Genomic DNA, 23,221 nt, shown 5'->3' with positions numbered 1-23,221 from the left:
TTCCTAGCTTTATCCACTGAGAGGGACAAGAAGCAATGACACCTCTGTGGCAAAGAGCACACCCAACACCTAAATTTTGGTTTCTCAAAACCATTCCCCACTAAAACAAACAACAACAACAATGAAAATATGACCTCGAAGAAATAGCTGATTCCAGCGGTTAGGGCAGCAAAAATACATGGTGAACCTAGAATATCTTATTGCGACAGAAAGTAAGAAAAGTTCAATAAAGTGATGGGGACATATCAAAAGATACAGGAGCCAGCTTAAAAGATTCCACTGGCCACATGACGGACCATTTGAGCATCAATATGATCAATTACATGAATGGATTACAACATATTGAAAAAGATTCCATTAGTCTGCACTGTCATAAAAAAAAAAGAAAGAAAAAAATTGGAAAGGAGAAGAGAAAGTTTTGCTTTACAGAAGAATGACAACTAATAAATGTAAAAGGAATAATAGAAATACAAAATCACCATTTTGCAAACACCACAGTAATAATGAATTCTGAAAAGAATCATTAACGGATGCCAAAATGATTAAATGAAATATTGAGGAATATTCACACAATCTAAAAGTATCATCATCTCACAGATGATGCATTAATTATAATTAGAACCTTTATGATGGAGAAAGGTCCTTAGTTAAGTGAGCAAATTTAACTTGTGACAAATTGGCACATGGGATGCCTCATGTGATTACACTGAGAAGGACATAACATTACCTATGTAGCATTCTTGCCAAAAATGTTAAACCTGCATCTAATTCAAATCCAAATTGAGGGACATATGCAAAAACACAAACAACAAACAAACAAACCAAAAAAACTGGCCAGGACTCTTCAAAAATATCAAAGTCATGAAAGTTTTTAAAAGAAGTCTGGGCTGTTCTAGAATGAAGGAGACTAAACAGCCATGACAACTAAATATAATGCACAAACTTTACTGGATTCTAGACTGGGGAAAAAACAACAGCTATAAAAGGCAGGAGAAGATGGATGTCCCAGCTCAAGCAGAGAGAGAGAATTCACCCTTCCTCCACCTTTTTGTTCTATTCAGGCCCTCAACAGATTGGATGATGCCACCATTGGTGACGGTGATCTTTTCTGGAGACACCCTCACAGACACACCCAGAAATAACGTTTTACCAGCTATCTGGGTATCCCTTAGCCCAGTCAAGGTGACACATAAAATGCACCATCACAGACAGGGAAAGGTAAATCCATAGAATAAGCATCTATTTTGTCCACTGAGGACAAATTGTGATACCCTTCATAACGGAAAGGGTCTAGTATAACAAAACTGGCTAGTCTTCCCAGGGAATGTCCCACATTGGCAGATCATCACTGGCCTCTGCTGCTGACAGGCTGGGCACCAAACAGATCAGTCTTGGTGAGAGGGAGTCCATGTTGTTGATTCTATACAAAACCTTCGTCCCTGACACCGTGGCTACTTTGTTCATGAACCCACTGTGTAAGCAGTGGAATAGCTAGGGAAGGACAGGCATGGTTTGGCTGGATCACCAAACCATTAGTTACTATTCACAAGTCAGAACAGATGTGTACTGCTAGCTCTGTTCTTCCCAGGCAAAGCAGACAATCAGATGAACTGCTTGATGTTCTGCCTCCTGGAAGGAACTCCCTTCACCACTTCCTCCATGTCTACTGCTGCCTGGGGCTGCAACGCTACAGGGCTCACTTTTAGATGGTGCCAGCACATCACGTGGAACCAGATGTGAACTAGACTTGCATCTTTCCTTCCTTAATCAATTGATTGTAGGGAATTCCTCAAGAGGCCTTAGGTGTGGTGTGAGGGACAGGTAGGATAAGAGTGACAAGGCATGGAGAGCAGGTGCTCTCCCAACTTGCCTGTGTCTTTGAGATCTGTTAGCGTCAAATTACACATATACTACTTCCACTCATTTACAGAGGTCTGTTTTGCATGCCCAACTTTACATTTTGGTAGCTCAGAAAACTTCAGTTCATTTGGGGCAGCTAAGATCACACGGTCATTTGATGTTCCATGGTTACACATTCAGCCTCTATTAGAGCTTAGGGCAAACCAGGAGCAATTTCTCAAAAGGAGACTACTTACTGAATTCAACTTTTTCTTTTACCCTGAGGAAGATTCGCCCTGAGTTAACATCCATGCCAGTCTTCCTCTATTTTTCAGTACGTGGGCCACCAGCACCGCATGGCCACTGACAGAGGGGTGTAGGTCTGTACCTGGGAACTGAACCTGGGCTGCCAAAGCAGAGTATGCTGAACTTAACCACTAAGCCACCAGGACTAGGCCTTGAATTAGACTTTTATACTTAATGGAATATACTTAATCCAGCTTCAGTTTACCACCTGATCCATATTGGTCACAGGCCTAAGATCATCTTTATCATGAGAGTATTTAAAGCCACAGGACTTAATTCGATCACCTAACAAGTGAGTGAGAAAGAGAGCCGAGGATCAAATAGTGAGGCACTTGAATACTTAGGGACCATTTAGAGGAGATCCACGAAAGAGCTGCCAAGGTTATCGAAGAAGGAAATAACACATCTGGGGGGTTTCTGAAGCAGCAGTGTTCTAGTAAAAGTTTAATAACCAGCTCTCCAGGAAAAAGAGATCCGATTTGAGGCATTTGCTGATTTTCATGGTGTAAACACACCTACCACGGCCACTTTCAAGCTACAGGGTGACATCACTGAACTTGAAGCTGAGAAGAGATGTGCACAATTAGCTCTTGTAGGCCCCAAAGAGCCAGCCCCAGCACACCACTGAAAGGAGAGTGTTTCGAGTAGAAGAGTGGGGTCATTTGGGTTGATGGGTCAAAAAAGGTGAACACAGAAGTGCCCTCTGGGTTTGGAGGAGGTAAGTCATTGATGACCTGGATAAGAGGAATCTCACTAAACTTGTGGGGACAGAAGTCAGACTGGAGAGGTTTGAGGAATGACTGGGAGATGAGGAAGTGCCAGGAGTGAGTGGGGACAAGTGTGTGGAGGCGTTCGGCTGTGAGGGAGACTAGAGAAAAGGAGCAGTGGCTGGAGAGAGATGTCAAAGGAAGCTTGAGGATGGAATATACTAAAGTGGGTGTGCACGCTGATGGGAGTGACACAGTAGAGAGAACTGATGAGGCAGAAGACAGAGATGGCCAAAAAAAAAGTGAAGTCCTTAGGGAACAGAATACAGTGCACAAGTAGATGGATTAGTCTTTGACAGGAAGAAGGACACTTTTTCATTTACATGAGTGGAGGCAAGGAAGAGGAGTACAGATGCAAATAGGTTTGTAGATGTGTTTCGCTCTGATGGTTCTATCTTCAGTAAAGAATTCTGTAGTCGGGGGAACAGTGGTTAAGTTCACGTGGCTTGCTTTGGCAGCCCAGGGTTTCGCTGGTTCAGATCCTGGGCGCAGACATGGCACCACTGGTCAGGCCATGCTGAGGTGGCACCCCACATGCCACAACTAAAAGGACCCACAACTAAAATATACAACTACGTACTGGGGGGATTTGGGGAGAAAAAGCGAAAAAAAATTCTGTAGTCATTAGTTGCTGATAGCACTAAGGGTTTTGAGAAGATGTGCTGTGATAATCTCATGGTATGGGAAAGTAAACTCACCAAGGAAACATTAAAAACACTGGATAAATTCATTGAGATCCCTCATGAGCAGATGGCTGTCTCATAATCTCTTCAGAGCCATATGTTCATACATTTTTAAGTCCTTTGTCACTGTTTCATTGAGGTGACGGGAGAAGGAATTGATAAAAACATGTGGTCACTCCCACATCTTTGACCTAAAGTCTATTAATCTCTTACTTAAAAACCTTCCTGCTTCTTCTTTGCTTATTAGTTTGTTAAGAGACATTAGGCTCTTCTTAAGTCAGTTTTGTGAAATTTGTATTTTGCTAGAAAATATATTTTTTGTAGAATTCCAAATGTTTTGTCACTGCATTCCATATAACACTTTCTCGTGATTAATTTGGTTCTTCCTTATCTCTGGTTATATCTAAAGTTGTAGGTGGTATGTGTGTGTGTAGGCTTTTTTTTTTTTTTTGGAAGATTGGCCCTGAGCTAACAACTGTTGCCAAGCTTCCTCTTTCTTGTCTCCCCAGTACATAGCTGTATACTCTAGCTGTAGGTCCTTCTAGTTCCTCTATGTGGGATGTCACCTCAGCATGGCTTGATGAGCAGTGTGTAGGTCTGCGCACAGGATCCCAAATGGCAAACCCCGGGCCCCTGAATCAGAGTGTGTGAACTTAACCACTCGGCCATGCCCCATGTGTGTTGTATTGTTCCTTTACTAGGATTGGATTTTTCTTTATAATTCATATGTTTTGGTTTTTATTTGATTATTTTCTGATGTATTAATTATAGTTTTATCTTTGAATATTCCTACTCCCCAGATTCTTTGTTTTGCTGGGGTTTTTGTTGTTGTTGTTGTTATTGTTATTTCTAAGGTTGAATACTTTATTTCTGTCATTACCTTTGTATTTATAAACTTAAAGTTACACATTATTCTCTGACTATCCCTTTAGCTATGTACCATATATTTTTATATGGAAATATCAACATTTCTATTAATTTTTAGAGTTTTTAGATAATTTATTTCATATTTTATTTCCTCTTTGACTCAGAGATTTAGATGACTGCTCATTATTTCCCAAGCAGTTAAGGCTTTTTTTTTTTAATTAGGAAGGGTTGCTCAGCTTTCTGGATTTGGTTGGTCATTTAACTTTTTCTCTGGTTGGATATTGTGTCCTATAAAGTCTCTATTTTGAAGACTCTGTTCAGTTTTTTTTTTTGTTTTTGTTTTTTACTGTAGCCAGGTTAGTGAACAATATTTATAATTGTTTCACAGATGAAATAGATTATTAAATCTCTGTTTGGAGAGTACAAAATTCTACCTATCTACCTATACAATTGAGCTTACTGATACTAAAATCCCATATAACTTTACATATTGTTTGGCTACTTCATCTGTCTGATTCAGAGAGAGAGGAATATTAAAATACTGCATTCTAAAGAAAAAATCACATATTTAGTGTCCACTTGAAGTTTGTAGTTAATTTGAGACAAAATCAGGAAAGTTAGCTAATTAGGGACAGATACAGAGAAGGCCATAGTCTGGCTGAATCATGGCTAGGGTTTTGCTGGATTAGTACAACAGAGGAAGAGGGGAAAAGAGAGCTGAAGGTGTTGCATGAGAGTGACTATAATTTTGTCCCATGAAATCCAACCTGGATAAGGAGGGACACAAAGGCAGGAGGGAGAGGATGGGCAGTGAAAAGGGATGGGTTAACGGGACTGGGCGTAGAGCAAACAGACTGAAGGTGATGCAGTTACTGGAGAAGACTCCCAGGAAGTCGCCAGTAACCTGCAGAAGATCCAACATGCAATCATTACGGTAGGAGGCTGAAGTGGCGTGATGGACATGATTATTAAAGGTGAGCGGTTAGAGAACTAAGACTAAATAGGTCATGCACTGGAATGTCCAAGCCACCAAGAAGGAATGAATGAATATTCATAAACAGTTCTGGAAGGAAAGACACCAAAAATTTTATGTTAATAAGATTATAAGTGATTCTTATTTTCTTCTTTGTATTGTTCTGCATTTTTAAAATTTCTAAAATGTGCAGGTAGTACTTCATAATTAGAAAAATGTTATTTTTAAAACTCCGCTTAGTTTTTAAGGTACTTAAAGCTTGATTTGATTCTCCTCTCTGTAATCATACTATGTTACTGTGTATTTATTTGTACAACTTCGCTGCCCTCTAGTAAAACTAAATAACACAGAAAAAAGAAACATTAATTCTTCTGTGTTTTATACCCAGAAGAGAGACTTGTAACACTGCTGTCTTTAACAAGGTATCTGCTTTTAATTTTTTTTCCTCAAGAAGGACAGTGTATGAGTGATAGTGAGGTAACAGAGATGATTAGTGAGCTCTTTTGGAAAGGATACATTACTGTTTTTGATTTTGCATTGATTGTATAGTTCTTAGATGTATTCATAAAGTATCCATTATGAATGTAATATAAATATCATATCGACACTATGATTATGAATTCTAGTTTCACACAGTAACACTAGAAGATGTAAAATACTGAACTGGATAAAATGATTTCAACTGCTCCTCACTTTATATGAAATAGTCTAAGAAAAGCTTACTAAAGGAGATATTCTGGAGCTATTAATTGTAATCATCTTGAAGGAAAACGTTCTGTTTCAATCCCCAAAATCCTTACACATTTACTAATGATAAAGATATTTAAATGGCTATTGGCATATGGGAAAAAAAACGGATCAAATTGAAATTTCTATCATTTTACATCTGTGGTTCTTAAGATGTAGTATCCTAGTGACTTCTTCATAATATTGTTACCACACGAAAATGGGGTTCTCCTACCCAATGTACATAAACAAGCCAATTAATTATGGCATCAGCCTTTGGGAGAGAAATCAGTTTTATTCCACGAGATTCATCTGCAGGGAGACAGGGGGTGTCTGCCCTCAGATCTGTCTCCCCAGTTCAGGATTTGGGGTGAAATTTAAGAAGTTAGGGAGAACAGGCTGGCAAGTGGAAATGGTGGCAGGACAGGTTTCGACTGGTGGGCTTCAAGCATTTACGATAAGGTTCTAAACATTTATGATGAGGTTCTAAACATTTATGGTAAAGTGGGGAAGGAATTTTAACACAGGATCTTCCTGAATGACAGACCGCTTGCTTCTGCTAAGAGTCTGACTTTTAAGTTCCAGTCATGTTCTGGTCCTTTGGTTCCATGGGGAAGAGAATCTTTGGTTCTGTGGTCATTTCGGGTCAAGATTTCTTCTTTTGCACATGCTCTGACTACATGACTTTCCAAATTGTCTGAAAGGCAATTCTTAATCACTCTGTTGATAAGTGGGGTCAAAAGAACTGGTCCCAGAGGGCCCAAGGTTACAATGTTGACCACAATTAATAATTAATTTGTTTATTTACTTGTTTATTCTTTCTCCAGCACCTGACTACAGATCCAGAAGGAGAAAGAACACATCTGTCTTGTTCTCTTTTGTATTCCTATTGCCTAGCACAATGCCTAGAACATGGCAGATGCTCAATAAATTTTGTTGAATGAATGGATGATAATAGAATTACCTGGTCTAAATAGTGGATGTACTTTAAAAATACTGAAAAAGCTCAGTATTTCCATGCAAGGAAACAAAACATTGTTTACTTTTTTTTTTAATGACACTCTAAGTTTGGATAAAGAGAAGGGAAATTTCACTTTCTTTTTGTTGAAGAAACTGTCACTTAAGAAAATGAAGGAATACCCATTATAGGTCAATTGCCAATATATTCATAAAAGTTGAGTGGCTCTCTACTGGGGATACTAATGTGACAAAATTTTTTTTTTTAACTTTTAAAACCCTGAATGTTTTAAATCTGGGTTCCATCAATGAAAATGGTTTGATTAATGGTACTGAATTAGATACAATGCCTTAATTTCAATGTGGAGATTGAGGCAAAGAATTTAGAAATTTTCTAACATTTTAAACTAGAACCATTCACATGCTCTGGAGAGAGGTACTTGTCTCTCTTTATTTGCAATAACTATATATTTGCAAGATAAAGAGTTTTCCTCACTTCTACATGCTGCTTAACTGCCAGTGAGCATATCTGTATGGATAGCTTAAAAAGAGAAAAAAAGAAAGAAAGCTCCTCTCTGAACAAAAGCTATAGCTGAAGAGTTATTAAACTGGCATTCTCCCCCCCAAACAATTGTATAATTTGCACAGATAAAATTAACATTACTACAAAATTAAAATAACTCTTGATTACTTTGTTAGAATTCTTTGGCTCTAGCGTCCTTTGGTTCGAAGTCATGGAAACAAACCTGAACTACTTTAAGCAAACGCACACCCACAAACAATAAAACATCATCATCAACAACAAGAAAACAAAAAAGTAATTTATTCTAAGGATTCTGGGGATATCTAAGGAACTAGCAGATAGGCGTACAGTCCTGCTTCAAGAAGAGTTGAGAACAAGAACCTGGAAAGCCACTGGAATCCCACATGCTACTCTCTCTGTCCTCTTCTGCTTTCTAGCACATCTGCTTCATTCTTCTCTCCTGCTACCACAGACTAGTATTCTTGGCTTTGAATTGACGTGGTAATTTATGGCTTTCCTTTGTCTTTTCAGTTCATTGCAATTCCAGCCTCAGGTACGGACTTAGTGTCTGTTTCAAGTGCAAAATCTTGGGAGAATTTGATTGGCCCGCCTTGGATCAGGTGCCCATCCTTCGCCCAGTCAGCGCAACGTAACCAGGCTTCCAGTCTTCACTGGCTGGGGCTGCCTTTCTCCCTACTGGGGGCAGTTCCCAAAGGTGGAGGGGGAGATGTCTATTACTACTTTAAGAATTAATCTATTCAATAATTTATAACAAATGTATTGCAATCTTGTTTTGAGAATAAAGGGATGGAAGCTATAGAAAATATTCATTTACATCAAAATAGGGTAAAACATTTATCACTAATGAAATAAACAGATACTGCCCAGTGTCATCCTGTCAACAAATATTTATTGAGTGCCTCCTGTGTGCAAGGTACTATTGTAGATGCTGAGAAGATGGCAGTGAACAAAACAGAAGATCTCTTCCCTCAGGGAGCTTACATTCTACTCTAACTTCACGCAGAACCACCTTCAGCAAGGCAAGGTCTAAAGAAACTTAATTAAATAATGAAACGATTTCTTCAGTTTTTTTCCAGAATACAGTTATCGAGTTATATTTTTAGAAAGAAAAGGGAAATTCCTAGATCAGGGATTCCTAGACTATTAGATTTTGCCTGTCAAATAAAATTTTTAGATAAAATAAAAAATGGGGAAGGACTCGTAGGTTTTACTACTTTTGGTTTGCCAAATAAGAGAGTAAAAACAAACACACTACCATCCACTATCACCATTATTTCAAAAAAGGAAAGAGATTTTAGTATCGTAATATGGAAAGAGAAAGACAATTGCAGAATAAAGGACCCTTTTTTCCCCCAAGAAAGACATCTGGCTACTCTACATAAACAGACTGTTCTTACTATTTTCACTTGGTAACTGACAAGGAAAACTTTCCACCAGTTCATAGGCCTGCATTTGGTAACCATTGTTCTAGATGAGAGCCTGCGACTGAGACAGCAAACAAAACTGGTTTGCCCATTTTGTCTGAACTTATGGGCCAATTAATCCATATAAAGTCACATTTTGGTGAGAAAAAAACTGATCAGAATTACTGTTTGGAAAGATGACTTTTTAAAAAGAACTGAACTAACATTGATTCAAAAAATACGGGCGATGTAACAGTTTTATGTAAGCAGTCTTTGTCCTCTCAGAATACTAAAGACACCACCATGTTAAACAGTGATAACATACTATATTCAATAAACAAATTAGTTTAATACTCAAAGCACAGAAGTATTTTATCAAATAATTAGTTTTGGACAATATACTGGCTGAGGGCAATTAGAGCAGCTATTCAGTTTCAGGAATTTAATTTCCACAAGGTCTATAACCTCTATTTGAAGGACCTTTGGCTTGCTTGGGCAGCAAGATAACTTTTAAGTGTTTTACTTTGCCCTTTAATGTTCTGAATAGGAAGAGTGTCAAAGTTATAAATGCATTTGCTGTCTTTTAATATCTCGGCTTGCTTTAAAAGGACACACGTTCTCCCTTCTATCTATATTCAATCACCATTTTTATGGCGGAAGATCTTTTGAAGTTTTAGGCCAAGATATTAACATATTCTGTTCTGCACCTTATCTTGGCTCCCTCTACCCTAATCATGTTACTGTAAATCTGTCTCTCGGCTCAGGTGTCTGGAGGCTGACCAGGCACAATGTGAATCTGTTGTGATAGGAACTGGAGTTCAGTTTCACCAATGAAACACTCTGTTGCAATCAGAACTTAAATCAACGCTGAACAGCCAGAATATAAGAACTTTGGGTAATGCGAGTCGAATGGAAGCCAGATGTTATTACCTTTTCCTATTGACTGGACGAAAATGTTACAGAGGATGCTCTTAGCCTGGGTCATTTTTCCAATACCCAAATGTCAGTCCTGGGTGAGCAGATTTCAAATCCAATCAAAGACCGGAGAAAAGAGGCACATGTGGATGAAAGAGAAATGCTTGATGGGCTTGGGATCTTCTGCTTCACCTTGGAACTTAAATCTCAAGTGAAAGTTTGACAGGCTGGTGTAGGCAAACAGGTACTCTCATACTTGCTAGTAGGAGCACAAATTGACACAACTTCTATAAAGCGCCATTGAGAATTAGCAAAACTACAAATGCATACATTTGGACCTCGCAGTTTTAGTCCATCCCACAGATGCGACCATTTTTCAAAGCTTTTCACTGTAGCATTGATTATTATAGTGAGACTGGAAATAATCTTAATGTCAATTTTCATGGGCCTGATTAAATAAATTATGGTACATTCCAACGATGGATCACTGTGCCACAGGGTAAAAGACAAGAATGCTTTACACAGAGATGTGAACCCATCTCCAGTTTATGTTAGACTAAAAACGCACTGTTGACACACTGTCTGTGCAAAGAAGGTAATTCACAAAAATATACATATTTGCTTTTATGTTCATACAATATCTCTGGAGGATAATGAGAAACTTTTAATACCGCTGCCCAGGAGGTGAATTGGAAGGCTTCTAGACATGGGTGGGCTTTGTTCACTGTACTGAATGCCCTTTGCCACCTTTTGAATTTTGAGACATAAAAATGAATTCACATATACACGCACACGTGAAGGAAAAGGCCCCAAGTCTGGTGATGCAACGGGAAAGCCTGTGAGTTCAACCTCGGAGTCCAGGGCCCTGTTCCCGCCTTGCCAGTTAAGACCGTCACCTCCATGCAGCAGGTCTGAAACGTGCCACCTCCATTCCCACCCCACAAGTCCATGTTCCTTTCGTTTGTTTCTGAAACTACCCATGTTTCAGAAAGGATTTAGTCATAAAACTGCTAGCAAACTTGGCATTCTTTCCCAAGCACTAAAACACTTTTGCTTTCGTTGCAACAGAGAAAAGGGGCTAAAATATCAGGCCGGCTAACAATTTATCATAAATGAAATTCAATGTTTTTGAAAGTGCTCTGTAGCTATAAGGCTGCAGAAACACGAAGTATTACTCAATAGAGTCAGTAATAACACTATATCACACCGCAATTCATAGTTTCGAGAAGAATATCCCACCCACTGCACCCCACTTTCCCTCCCCAAACCCGGCTTCTCGTTCTCCCTCCTCCCCGTCCCTTCCCCTTCCCCCCCGCCCCCCCGCCCCCCTCCCCCCCCCCCCCTCCCCCCTCCCCCCTCCACCTCCCTTTGCCCCTCCTCCCTCCCTACTTGCCCCTCCCAGCGCTTGGCGGGAGGTTTCCTCGCGTGACAGCTCCGCGTAAGTGCGGAAGACGCACTGCAGCACCGTCGGCCGGGAGATGACAGAGCTTACTCTTTCCTCTCGTCTCTATGATCCTTTTTGTGACCCGTCGGATAGCACCGGCGCCCCAGAGTTCCGTGCCAATAGTCCTCCACGCCGATAGAGGACAGTGCAAAAAACTGCCGTTCTCGCGACAGGGGCGGAGTTCTCTCCTAGTGGTGAGAGCGCGAGCGCATGCGTGCTCGCGGGAGGAGGGGGGGGGCCGCTGCGCGCCGTAGCAGGAGGGAAGACGGGACCCGGCTGGAGTACTGGGGGAAAGCGCGCGTGCGCCGTCGCGAGCTCGGCGCAGCCGGGGCCGCCGTGTGGGAGCGAGTGTGAGACAGCCGTGCGGGCCGCGGGAATGTTCCGAAAGGCCCGGCGAGTGAACGTGCGCAAGCGGAATGACTCGGAGGAGGAGGAGCGAGAGCGCGATGAGGAGCAGGAGCCGCCGCCGTTGCTGCCGCCGCCCGGTACCGGCGAAGAGCCGGGCCCCGGCGGCGGCGGCGACAGGGCCCCCGGGGGGGAGTCGCTGCTGGGCCCCGGGCTGCCGCCTCCTTCCGCGCTGACCCCGGGCCCCGGGGCTGAGGCCGGGGGCTGCTTCCCGGGCGGCGCGGAGCCCGGCAACGGGCTGAAGCCGCGCAAGAGGCCGCGCGAGAACAAAGAGGTGCCCCGGGCCAGCCTGCTCAGCTTCCAGGACGAGGAGGAAGGTAACCGCCGCGCTGCGGACCCCAGACGCCGGCATCCCCACCCCGGCCCCCCCCGCGGGTCCCTGCCTTCCCTGGGCGCCCAGCCCCCCCACCCCGGGATGGAGTCCCTTCCCGCCCGACCTGCTGCACGTCTCTCCCCTCCTCCCGCCTTCTGCTCCGGCGGGGGACGCGTGCCCGCGCCGCCGCCAGCCCTTTTTTAACAACCACCCCCTCGTCACCGTCCTCCTGTGCATTTCCTACTCCGAGGGGCCGGAGCTCGGAGCTCAGATCCGTCATTCTGAGTTTTTCAAGTGGAAAGTCACTGTCCCCTGTCCTGCCCCTTTGCTGGCGGGTGTGTTTCGGGGAGAAGTTGTCGTGTTCCCTGACTGCTCTTGGCACGTTCCCTGAGCCCTCTGCAGGGCACTGTGGCCACGCTTCTTGGGAGCTCTGTTTGAGACATCCTTGAGCAGGAAGGCCGGGTGTTTAAAGAGGAGCGCTAGGTCTGGCAACAAAAGCCCGAAATTGAAGCTCTGGTTCTGAGTGACTTTGGGCCAGTTCCTTGCAATCGCTGAGCCTCAGTTTCCCCATCAAAGTAAATGGGGAAACAGACGTCTGGCCTTCCCCCGTTGGCTTTTGGACAGCGAAGAGAGACTGTGTAGTAGTGATTCGAGGCAGTTTATGCAATCCTGTGTGGGAGGCCAGGCTACAATAAATTTTAGATTTCTGATCGTAAATGAGTCTTAAGTCTTATTTCTCGACCAGTTTAGGGTGTGTTTATATAACCCAATTAAGTCCGTGTTACGAAAAAAGAAATGGAGGCTTTTGGAAATCTCCCTTGCATCTTGATTTGAGATGCTTTGTGTTTCCAGTAAGCTTGGCAGTTTCTCTGGCCGTTCTGTTATTTTTATTTTAATTTGTTTAAGTTTGTGTAAGTTTGAGAGGAGTACAGCCTGATTTTTATTGATGATGCAGGGACTATTTGATAAAGTGTTTGCATTTGACTTTAAAATTTTCAGGTCAAAGACGATGGATACATCCTTGAAATGTATTTTTGAAAAGTGATTTGCTGTCAGCTCAGTCTTGAAATAACAGTATGTCAGTTTGTGATAGATACAGAGTTACTCTGACTTGACAGCTCTGCTAACCAGCACCTTTTGATTTGGGATATTTTGTTTCAGATACTTTAATAATTTGGTGATTAAGTGCCTTTTCAATGATTTTTTTTTTCTCCTGAAATAGATGATTTAAGGAAGACAAGAAAACATAGGAAAGTTTTGTGCAGTTACATGTATTATGCCTTTAAAAAAGTCTCAAATTTGCATTTTTCCAGATTAATTTATAAAGTTGACTGAAGCTTTTGAGAGCCTATGACAGATTTGAAATAACTCCAAATTATGTAATTATTTGGGTTGTGTGAGTATATATTTTGAAGAATTTGAAAAGCACATAAGATCATGTGAAAGTTAGAAGGGAAGATATTGTCTGAAAATGGTTACTACAGACTTCACTCCTTTTTTAAAAAAATTAATTTATTAAGGTCATATTGGCGTATAACATTGTGTAAATTTCAGGTGTGCATTATTATATTTCTTTTTCTATATAGACTGCGTTGTGTTCACCACGAAGTCTAGTTTCTGTCGGTCACCATACATATGTGCTCCTTTACACCTTTTGCCCTCTCCCAAACCCCTCTCTGGTAGCCACCAATCTGTTCTCCTTATCTGTGTGTTTGCTTATCTTTCATTATGAGTAAAATCATACAGTATGTGTCTTTCTCTGACTTATTTCACTTAGCGTAATATCCTCAAGGTCCATCCATGTTGTCGCAAAGGGCACGCTTTTGTCTTTTCTTAAGGCTGAGTGGTATTCCATTGTGTGTGTGTATATAAGTGCGTGTGTGTGTGTATATATATGTATATATCTACCACATCTTTATTCATTCATCCGTTGACAGGCACTTGGGTTGCTTCCACCTCTTGGTCATTGTAAATAATGCTTCAATGAATATAGGGGTATATTTATCTTTTTGAATTATTGTGTTTATTTTTTTTAAGAAAATGAAGAAGTTTTCAAAGTGAAGAAATCAAGTTATAGCAAAAAGATAGTAAAATTGCTTAAGAAAGAATATAAAGAAGATCTTGAAAAATCGAAGATTAAGACAGAACTCAACTCATCAGCTGACAGTAGGTACCAAACTAATAGGATTCTTTTGAAATGACAAAATGAAAGCTCTTTCTCACAGAGATTGAGTGGATTTGCTATATATATTGTGAGTTCGTTTAGTTGACTATCATCGTCAAGGGTCCAAAATGAGTAGCCATACATAATTCTACAAATTCATACATAATTCTAACAAATTGCATTATAAGTGCATTTTTAAAAAAGACAGAATCACTGCCACTGGAATGTTTCTGCTGCAATGACTAAATCTCCCAGTTTTCCTGCCAGCGTTCAGGCTGCTGTTGAACAAAGAAGGGAGGTTTCCCATTCAGACCTGACACCCAGGTTTATTCCTGTTGGAGGGACTGCTGTGCAGATTCCTGTACTTGCATTTTAGAGAGACAGGTTTTCAATTTCTTTGATGATATTTCCACAGTAGTTTAAATTCTTAGAGAACTTTTTTAGGAGTGCCCTAAGTTTAATGTTGATAATAACTTCCACTCAGCAGCCTTGTCAGCTACATGGCTGAAGACTCCTCAGAGTGAGGCACCTGCCTATGTTGTACAGATATCTCACATCTCTCGTGTCCTCTCACAGCCCAAGTTAAAAAATTTTAAGTAGATATTTGTCTTTAGGAAAGTGGATCTATTATAATGCACTATGGTCTGAGTTATTCTCATGCAAATGCCTTAGGGAAATCTTTTTATTTTATGGAATTAAAGATAGGATTATTATTTCTTAGGTTCTCAGCTACAGGCTTAATGTGAAAAAAGTATGTCATTATATCTCAAATTTACAGTCTAATTTTGGAGACAACATCACTTAAATGTATAATTGGGCCCAGTGTTTGGCAAAACGTCCAGCAGAGGTTTAAAGAGTAGCTACACTTTTTTTTTTTTTTCAGATTTGGAAGAAGGAATGCTTCATAGATAAAGTAGAATTTGAAGCTAGATCTTTGATAATTTAAATTCCAAAAGACAGAAGAGGGAAGGTGTGGGGGTATTATCAAAGATAAAACTGTCTAAGCCTGTTTTGGAAAAGAGCAAGTACACCTGACAGGCAAAAGTAGTTGATTTGTGGAGGAAATAGAGGTTTATGGTGAAAGTTAGGTTGTTGACAGATTATGAAGGATGTTCAGTATCTAGTAAAGAGTTTAGGATTGCTGTGTTCAGTGGCTTGCCAAGATGTTGACATGATAAATGCCTTTTGAAATCTTAACCTGCTGTTAGCATGCAGCTTGGATTGGCGCAGGGAGAGACTGGAGGCCTAACGCAGTTTAAATGCAAGGACCAGCTTTGACTCTCTAATAGTGGGTTTAAAAAGGTCTCAGTTGAGCAAGACTGAGGCTTTTCCTGACTCAGTGGGAAATTGTTGATGAGTTAAAAATGTTTGCTGTGGGTGTGGGAGAAGAAATGGAAAGAAAGGATTATTTGAGAAACGTTCCAAGGGAAGAATTGGTAGACTCGATGTATGCTTTAGCTATTGGATTTAAAAGAAATAGTCAAATCTGAGCCTTTGTGCCAGGGTGACGGGGAGAATAATTATGTATTATAGACAGAAGTAGGAAAGGCAGGTGGGAGGAAGAATATTTTTAGGAGAACTGATTATTTTGGAGTCTAGAAAACTGCTTCATTTGTTCCAAATCTCGTGAAAACCGACTGTGTATGATGATAAAGTATAAGAAAAGTCAGGAAAAGTGAGAACTGAGAAAGGACCGTTTGCTGTGGAGTTTAGAAATTGAAGCGAGTACAGGTTTATGAGGCCATCTTCCATGACCCCTTCTATCTTCCACTTTCACATAACTCTGGTATTCCACTCACCAGATAACTCAATTAATGTCCGCCCCAAAGGTGGAGGCTCTGTATTGTAGATTGTCATCATTATCCCTGAAATGATGGTGCAGTGGAGCTCTTTCATTAATCTACTTACAATCCCAAGATCTTCCTACCCCAACCCTCCTTAGCTAGACAGAGATGCATTAACTTCAAAACAAGGGTAGTATCGACTTGGAAAACCTATTTTTGTGATATTCCTAAAATAACGAGTTCAGTTTTAAACTTGAATTTGAGTGGAAATAGCCAGTGAATAGTTGGAGATGTAGATTTAGGCATGGTGCTTATTGAGATGATAATTAAAACCAAAAGTAAATGGAATTGATGAGGGAGCAGCGTAAAGGAAAAATTCCTGAGGACCAAAGACTTCTACCTATAAAAAGCATGCACATAAAGAAGAGGATTTGTTAAAGACGTAAGAGAATCATAAAGGCCAAAGGAGAAAAGACAGGGAAGCTTCAAGATGATGACGTCAGTTATATGAAATAGTACCAGAAAGGTCAGGAAAAGTAAGGACCGAGGAAGGTTTGGCAGGGTTGCTATGTTTTTTTCTGGAGGAGGGCATCTGGCAAAAGACGCTAGTCCACTAGCCAAGCGCTGCCTGTTTGGAGGAAGGAGCATCTTTTGTTAAATTGCTCCATGATATTGTATGAATTAGCTGTGGCTGCAGCCATCGGCTTAGCTGGTGAGCTTGGAGTGGGAGAAATCAAGGGCCATTTGCCAGGGTTGAGGCGCAACAAGTTGGTGAGGAGGTTGAAGGCAGCAGGTCCACACTGCTGCTTTGGAAAGTTGGGCAGAGACAGAAGTAGAGGACAATAGCTGGAGAGACCATTGGGATCAAGTAGAAGTCCTTTTGGTAAAGAGAAGCCTGTGTCTCTTTGTAGACAGAAGGGGAGAGGAGAGGGAGAACGTCGCCAGGTTCAAGGTAAAGAGAATGTGAGAGCAAGTTTCCTGGAGTGGTAGCTGAAGAAACTGAGGGCACAAGAGGAGCCTAGAAAAGGTGGTTTAGCATCTCTTTTTATAAAGATGTCTGGAAAGATAATACATGACCACTAACAAAAATTCAGCTGTTACCATGTTTTGGACTTTTATTTACTCAATCACAAGCAAATCCTTATGAATTTAATGAAACATTGGATCTTGCAGAATTCATTATCTGAGCATATCTAAACTAGTAGACCTTTAGCAGTTCTGTTTTGTCTATAAAAGCCATTGACTGGGGCCGGCCCCGTGGCCGAGTGGTTAAGTTCATGCGCTCTGCTTTGGTGGCCCAGGGTTTCTCCGGTTCGGATCTTGGGTGTGGACATGGCACCACTCGTCAGGCCATGCTGAGGCGGCATCCCACATGCCACAACTAGAAGGACCTGCAACTAGAATATACACCTATGTACTGGGGGGATTTGGGGATAAGAAGAAGAAGGGGGAAGAAAAAAGAGATTGGCAGCGGGTGTTAGCTCAGGTGCCAATCTTAAAAAAAAAAAAAAGAAAGCCATTGATTTAGTGTGGGTTTAGAGCAGGAGGAAATGGATAGCTTTTGACTCCATCTAACCATAGACATCTGATAAAGTGAGTTTTAAAATCTCATGGCCTCAGAATGCGCTTCAGAAGGAAGTCTGTGGCTAATGAGGTAGGATGGTAAATGAAAAAAATTAAAGAGCCTCAAAGAGAATGACCTAAATCTTCTCGGTAAAGTTAAAAGGGGAGGTTGTATTATCCCTAGGACCCTTATTTAGGGGAGTAGAATATGGTTTGAGAAGAATAGAGTGCTTTTGAAACAATTTTTGGGAGGGGCACATTCTAGGGAAGCAACAAAAGAATGTCTTTCATATTTAAACTTTGGTTTTATTGTCAGGGCCGGCCTCATGGCCTAATGGTTAAGTTTGCGCACTTCGCTTCTGTAGCCCAGGGTTTTGCTGGTTCGGATCCTGGGCATGGACATGGCACCACTCATCAGGCCATGCTGAGGCGGCGTCCCACATAGCACAACCAGAAGGACCTACAACTAGAATATACAACTATGTACTGGGGGGCCTTGGGGAGAAGAAGGAAAAAAAAAAAAGATTGGCAGTAGATTAACATCTATTAACATCTCAGGTGCCAATCTTTAAAAAAAAATTTACTAAAAAGAAAAACTTGTTTTACTCTTTCATTATATTCACTGTGTTTATTGTGTTCATTGCTGGGTTCAGTGCTTCAAGGTGAAAGACACTTTGACTTTCTTGATTTTTGCGTAGGATGGAGGGTGTAATAGACTATTCATTTACAAGTAAAGTAAACCACTGTAAAGATACAGTGGTGCCCGCTGGAACCCCATGGCAGGAAAGCAGTTTTTTTTTTTTTTTCTTAAAAAAGATTGGCCCTGAACTAACATCTGTTGCCAGTCTTTGTTTTTTCTTCTTCCTCTCCCCAAAGCCCCCCAGTACATAGTTGTATATCCTAGTTGTGAGTGCATTTGGTTGTCCTGTGTGGGATGCCACCTCACATGGCTTCATGAGTAATGCCATGTCTGCTCCCAGGATCCGAACGGGCGAAACCCTGGGCTGCTGAAGTGGAGCACAAGAACTTAACCAGTTGGCCACAGGGCCGGCCCCGGGAAAGCAGTGTTGAAACTGGCTTCAGGAATGGCCTGAGAATTAGAGAGCTTTTTTCTCTGTCCAGGCAGGTTATGGCCACTCTACAGCTCCCTTCCTGGTTTACATGTGATTGTTCTTTGTGCCACCTGGTCTCTGACACATCTCTCTGTTCCAGTTCCAGATTTCCAGAAAGAGAATAAGGGTGACTCTGCTTTGGTCACAAATTCACTCTTAGACATTCACTCGTGGCAGTGGGATCAGGGTTGCACAGAGTACATGTGACTTTTAGGTCTCAACCCTTCAGATAATGGGTGACAAAGGGTTAAGAACTAAGAAGATATCCCATAAAGTGTTCATTACAGAGAGGTTTATCTAGTCTGTAAACTGTTTTTGATAGAAAGCTGCCTCGATTGGGCTTAGAGTGTAATAAAATACTGACGTGTAAAATGAGATAATGTTTCAAAGAGGTATGAACAGTTACCTATGAGAGTTTAGAGCAAGAAACAGATTAACTGTTTCTTATTAGTAAATAAGTAAAATTTTGATGAAGTTAACTAAAGGTAGGATTGAGCAGGGTCTCAAATCCTCTATCCCCTCTGTTTTTACCTCCCAATTATGCATACTGTTGTGGTATTTCATTTTCATACATCAGTGGTTTGAATTTTTTATAAACAGTTAAAAAATATTTCAAGCTTTAATGAATTGAGCCTATATTTGAATAAAAAATGCCTTTTTAATTGATGGATTTTGTTTTAAATATATTTTAATTTCTTTTTTAAAAAATGTAGATGAACCGTCTTTGGACAAAACAGGACATGTTAAGGACACCAGTCAAGAAGATGGAGTTATCATCAGTGAACATGGTGAAGATGAGATGGATATGGAAAGCGAGAAGGAGGAAGAAAAGCCAAAGGCTGGCGGAGCTTTTTCAAATGCTTTATCTTCTTTGAATGTTCTCCGTCCAGGTGTGTACTTGAAATACTTATCAGAACTGAAGTAAGCCCTCAAGATGGGTCATCTGTAAAGATGGTTGTTAAGGAAGGCATTAGCTAAGTGGTGTTTCTTATGACATCCCTGTTTGAATCCAAGGTGTCCAGTAGGCGAGGAATGGCTTAGTAAATTAAGGTACATTTACATGATGGGATATTACATAGTTATTAAAATAACAGTTAGACAAGTATCAAGACATTAATTTTTACTGTAGGTGAAAAGGTCAATTGATTGGATTATGTAGTAGATTATCCTTTATCTGTTCAGTGAATGTTGTTAAGCCATTAAAAATTATATTTATGCAAAACAACAATATGGAGAAAAGCTTATGTTTTGATATGAAGAAAAATTAGATACAGAATATATATTCAATAAATTATTTAACAGATGAACTGAGAACTATTTGCAAGAGAAATATACTGTAAATCTAGTAGTGTCTTTTAGGGTTGTGAGATTATGGGCATCTCTTTTATTTTTATCTGTTTTCTAGTTAAGTAATTTGATTTTATGACTTTTGTTTATTTCTTAAAAATGAAAAGAATTTAGTTAAAATAAAACTGTTTTGCTAGATCCCCCCATTATATATTTTTTCAGGTTCCTTATTGACTTTTAGTTTCCATTTAAACTAAATTAAAAGTAAATTAATTGGATTGCAGGTACAGTTTGGGAAGGGTATGCCAGCAACTAACATTAGAATCTTGGTGAGATTGTTTTACCCTTCATATTTTCAAGAAAAGAGAAATTTTATGCTTTTTATTTTTGAGTGAGGAAGATTGGCCCTGAGCTAACATCTGTTACCAGTCTTCCTGGGTTTTTTCCCCTCCCCAAAGCCCCAGTACATAGTTGTAACTCATTCTAGTTCTTCTGTGTGGGATGCCACCACAGCATGGCTTGATGAGCAGTGTGTAGGTCCACGCCTGGGACCCGAACCAGCAAACCTTGGGCCACCAAAGTGGAGTGCACGAACTTAACTACTTGATCATGGGGCTAATAACTTTATAACCCTAATGCTGCCATATTTTATAACCCTTACCATTTGTTTCCAGGAGAAATTCCAGATGCAGCTTTTATACATGCTGCAAGGAAAAAGCGTCAAATGGCCCGAGAATTGGGAGATTTCACTCCTCATGATAGCGAGCCTGGTAAGGGCCGCCTTGTTAGAGAAGATGAGAATGATGCCAGCGATGATGAAGATGATGATGAGAAGCGCCGGATAGTTTTCTCTGTGAAAGAAAAGTCACAAAGACAAAAGATTGCTGAGGAAATAGGTAACTTGATTTAATGGGATAATAAGCCCATTGCATTGCTATTAATTGTGATTTGATACCATAGTCAAATAAAAAGTACCTACATTTATTTAACTATGTTTAATGTAGAGAACTGTTCTTGGGTACAAGCGTCTTGTTGGAATTTTTTGAAAACTATAGCAAGGTTGTGATAGCTCACGTTTATTGAGCACTTCTGTGTGGCCAGTGTTGTGTTAAGCACTTGGCATGCATAAATTTATATAATCGGCTCAACATTCTTAGGAGGCGTTAGGTTTAGTTCTTCCCTTTGTTGAGTTGATGTCAAGCTCACAGGGATTTGGAAATCTTTCTGAGGTTTTAATCATTTGCTGATATTGCCTTTTCCTTCAAAGGATACTATGTATAAGACAAGCAAAGTCAGGAGTGTCAAATGAGAGAGGAGATCATGATAGACATTTTAGTAAGATTGAGTTAATACCAATAGTTCTGCTTAATTTTTGTGAAATAAGAGGATCACGTCTCTTCCCTCCCTGCTTCTCTCGTATTATTCACTCTTCTTTGCTGCTTCTGGCTACAGGTATTGAGGGGAGTGATGATGATGCTTTAGTAACTGGAGAGCAAGATGAAGAGCTCAGCCGATGGGAGCAGGAGCAGATAAGGAAAGGAATTAATATCCCTCAGGTAAGAACTAAAGAATTAAACTTCAAAAATGAAAAAGTAAATAAACCTTTTTTGCCTGTTTTGTTAGAGTAAAAACATACTGCATATTGAGCTGAGTCTTTGTCATTTATTCAAGTAACATAATTAAGAAAATTACATGGAGTTATGTATCCAATAAACTTTTAGAAGAACATTTTGCTTTTTACGGGTAGAATGATGGAAGAATCTCTAGGTTCTTGGATCACTTGCTTCTCAAAGTGGTCCTTGAACCAGCAGCGTCAGCACTATCTGGGAGCTTGTTAGAAATGCAGGTTCTCACCCTGCTTCAACCTAGTGAATGAGGAGCTCTGAGGGGGCGCCCAGGCATCTTTTTGATGAGCCCTCCAGGTGATTCTGTTGCACACTGAAGTTTGATAAACCTCTGTAGAGATAACGTGTCTTTTTCCTGTATACCTTCATTTTTCTGACTTTAAAAAGTATTTTGTAGAAAATAGATTTCTCAGTAGTCTGAAAACTTATTGTAGATGAAAATGTCTTCCTAAATAGCTATAAAAATGTGTTTTTTAGAAGCAAGTAGTACAGTGGAAATGTTGTATGTAAACTATACGTGTGTCATGTATGTAAACTATTTTTGTTACTAGTGTTTTGACACAGAATTTTGCATGCGTTTCGGTTATGTTAAGAAAATACAGTTTAGTAGGGAAAGTCCTGGTCTCAGTGTCAGCAGTCTTAGGTGATAATCTCGGCTTATGTATTTATTCTGTGACCGTGGCAAGTCATTCATCCTCTTCCAATGATAAATTGGTGGCTTTGGATTATTTTTAATGTACCTTTCAACTTTAAACTTTTTTGACCTTCTGTTTTTCTGAAAATTATTATAAATGAATCCAGTTATTCCATAAGAGTTAGAACATTCATCTGGCCCTATTTTTATTTGATTTTGAAGAACTCTGCAATTATTTATTTTAATTACATGCTGATTGGAAAATGGGTATAATTTCTGCTGTTAGGGGTTTTTTTAAACCCTAAAGGCATGGGGTTATTATTTTCCTGATTTTAGCTACTAATTTTCATGTATGTCCCATTTCTTTTCTAGGTTCAAGCAAGTCAGCCCACTGAAGTGAATATGTACTACCAGAACACTTACCAGACAATGCCTTATGGTTCATCCTATGGCATTCCTTATAGTTATACAGCCTATGGATCATCTGATGCCAAATCTCAAAAAACAGATAATACAGTCCCTTTCAAAACTCCCAGTAATGAGATGACTCCCGTTACTATTGATTTGGTAAAGAAACAGCTTAAAGACAGGTAGGGCAGATCAACTTCTTAAAGACCTGTCCTCTAGCTTACTGTTCCCTCAGGCAACATGTAGTCTGGGGTAGCCAATGCAGGATATCGGCGAAGAAGATTCCCTGGCCCATCTTCAAAAGCTAAACAGAAGATGACTTCATACTTTGTTCTGCTACCTTCTTGGATTACTTCTGTGGAAGCCTCGAAAAGTTATAAAAAATGCCACTCCATGATCTTGTTGAAGACAGTTCTGAGTTTGTACCTCTTGGACTCTGAAAAAGTATAGTCAAGCTATGGGGGGCAAAGCAAAACAGTGAGATTTTGGTTAGCTCACCAAA

General features: G+C 40.4%; 1 protein-coding gene and 1 long non-coding RNA gene across 2 annotated transcripts in view; one reads left to right on the top strand and one right to left on the bottom strand.

The window, feature by feature from the left end:
- The window catches only part of LOC124231279 (uncharacterized), a 63,067-nt gene extending 52,996 nt beyond the window's left edge, over positions 1-10,071 (bottom strand). Inside the window, exon 1 of the long non-coding RNA XR_006886476.1 lies at positions 9,996-10,071. This is a non-coding gene — a long non-coding RNA (uncharacterized LOC124231279). The remainder of the gene's footprint in view (positions 1-9,995) is intronic.
- A 1,608-nt stretch (positions 10,072-11,679) lies between these two features.
- LOC124231372 (PAX3- and PAX7-binding protein 1) overlaps positions 11,680-23,221 on the top strand; it is a 34,924-nt gene continuing 23,382 nt past the window's right edge. The window contains exons 1-6 of the mRNA XM_046648153.1: positions 11,680-12,146; positions 14,180-14,308; positions 19,479-19,655; positions 20,727-20,948; positions 21,505-21,608; positions 22,684-22,901. Of these exons, the coding sequence (XP_046504109.1) occupies positions 11,801-12,146; positions 14,180-14,308; positions 19,479-19,655; positions 20,727-20,948; positions 21,505-21,608; positions 22,684-22,901 (1,196 nt within the window). The 5' untranslated portion in view covers positions 11,680-11,800. The remainder of the gene's footprint in view (positions 12,147-14,179; positions 14,309-19,478; positions 19,656-20,726; positions 20,949-21,504; positions 21,609-22,683; positions 22,902-23,221) is intronic.

The sequence above is a fragment of the Equus quagga genome, chromosome 21, assembly GCF_021613505.1.
Source record: "Equus quagga isolate Etosha38 chromosome 21, UCLA_HA_Equagga_1.0, whole genome shotgun sequence".
Lineage (NCBI taxonomy): Eukaryota > Metazoa > Chordata > Mammalia > Perissodactyla > Equidae > Equus > Equus quagga.
This window is presented reverse-complemented; position numbering and strand designations above follow the sequence as displayed.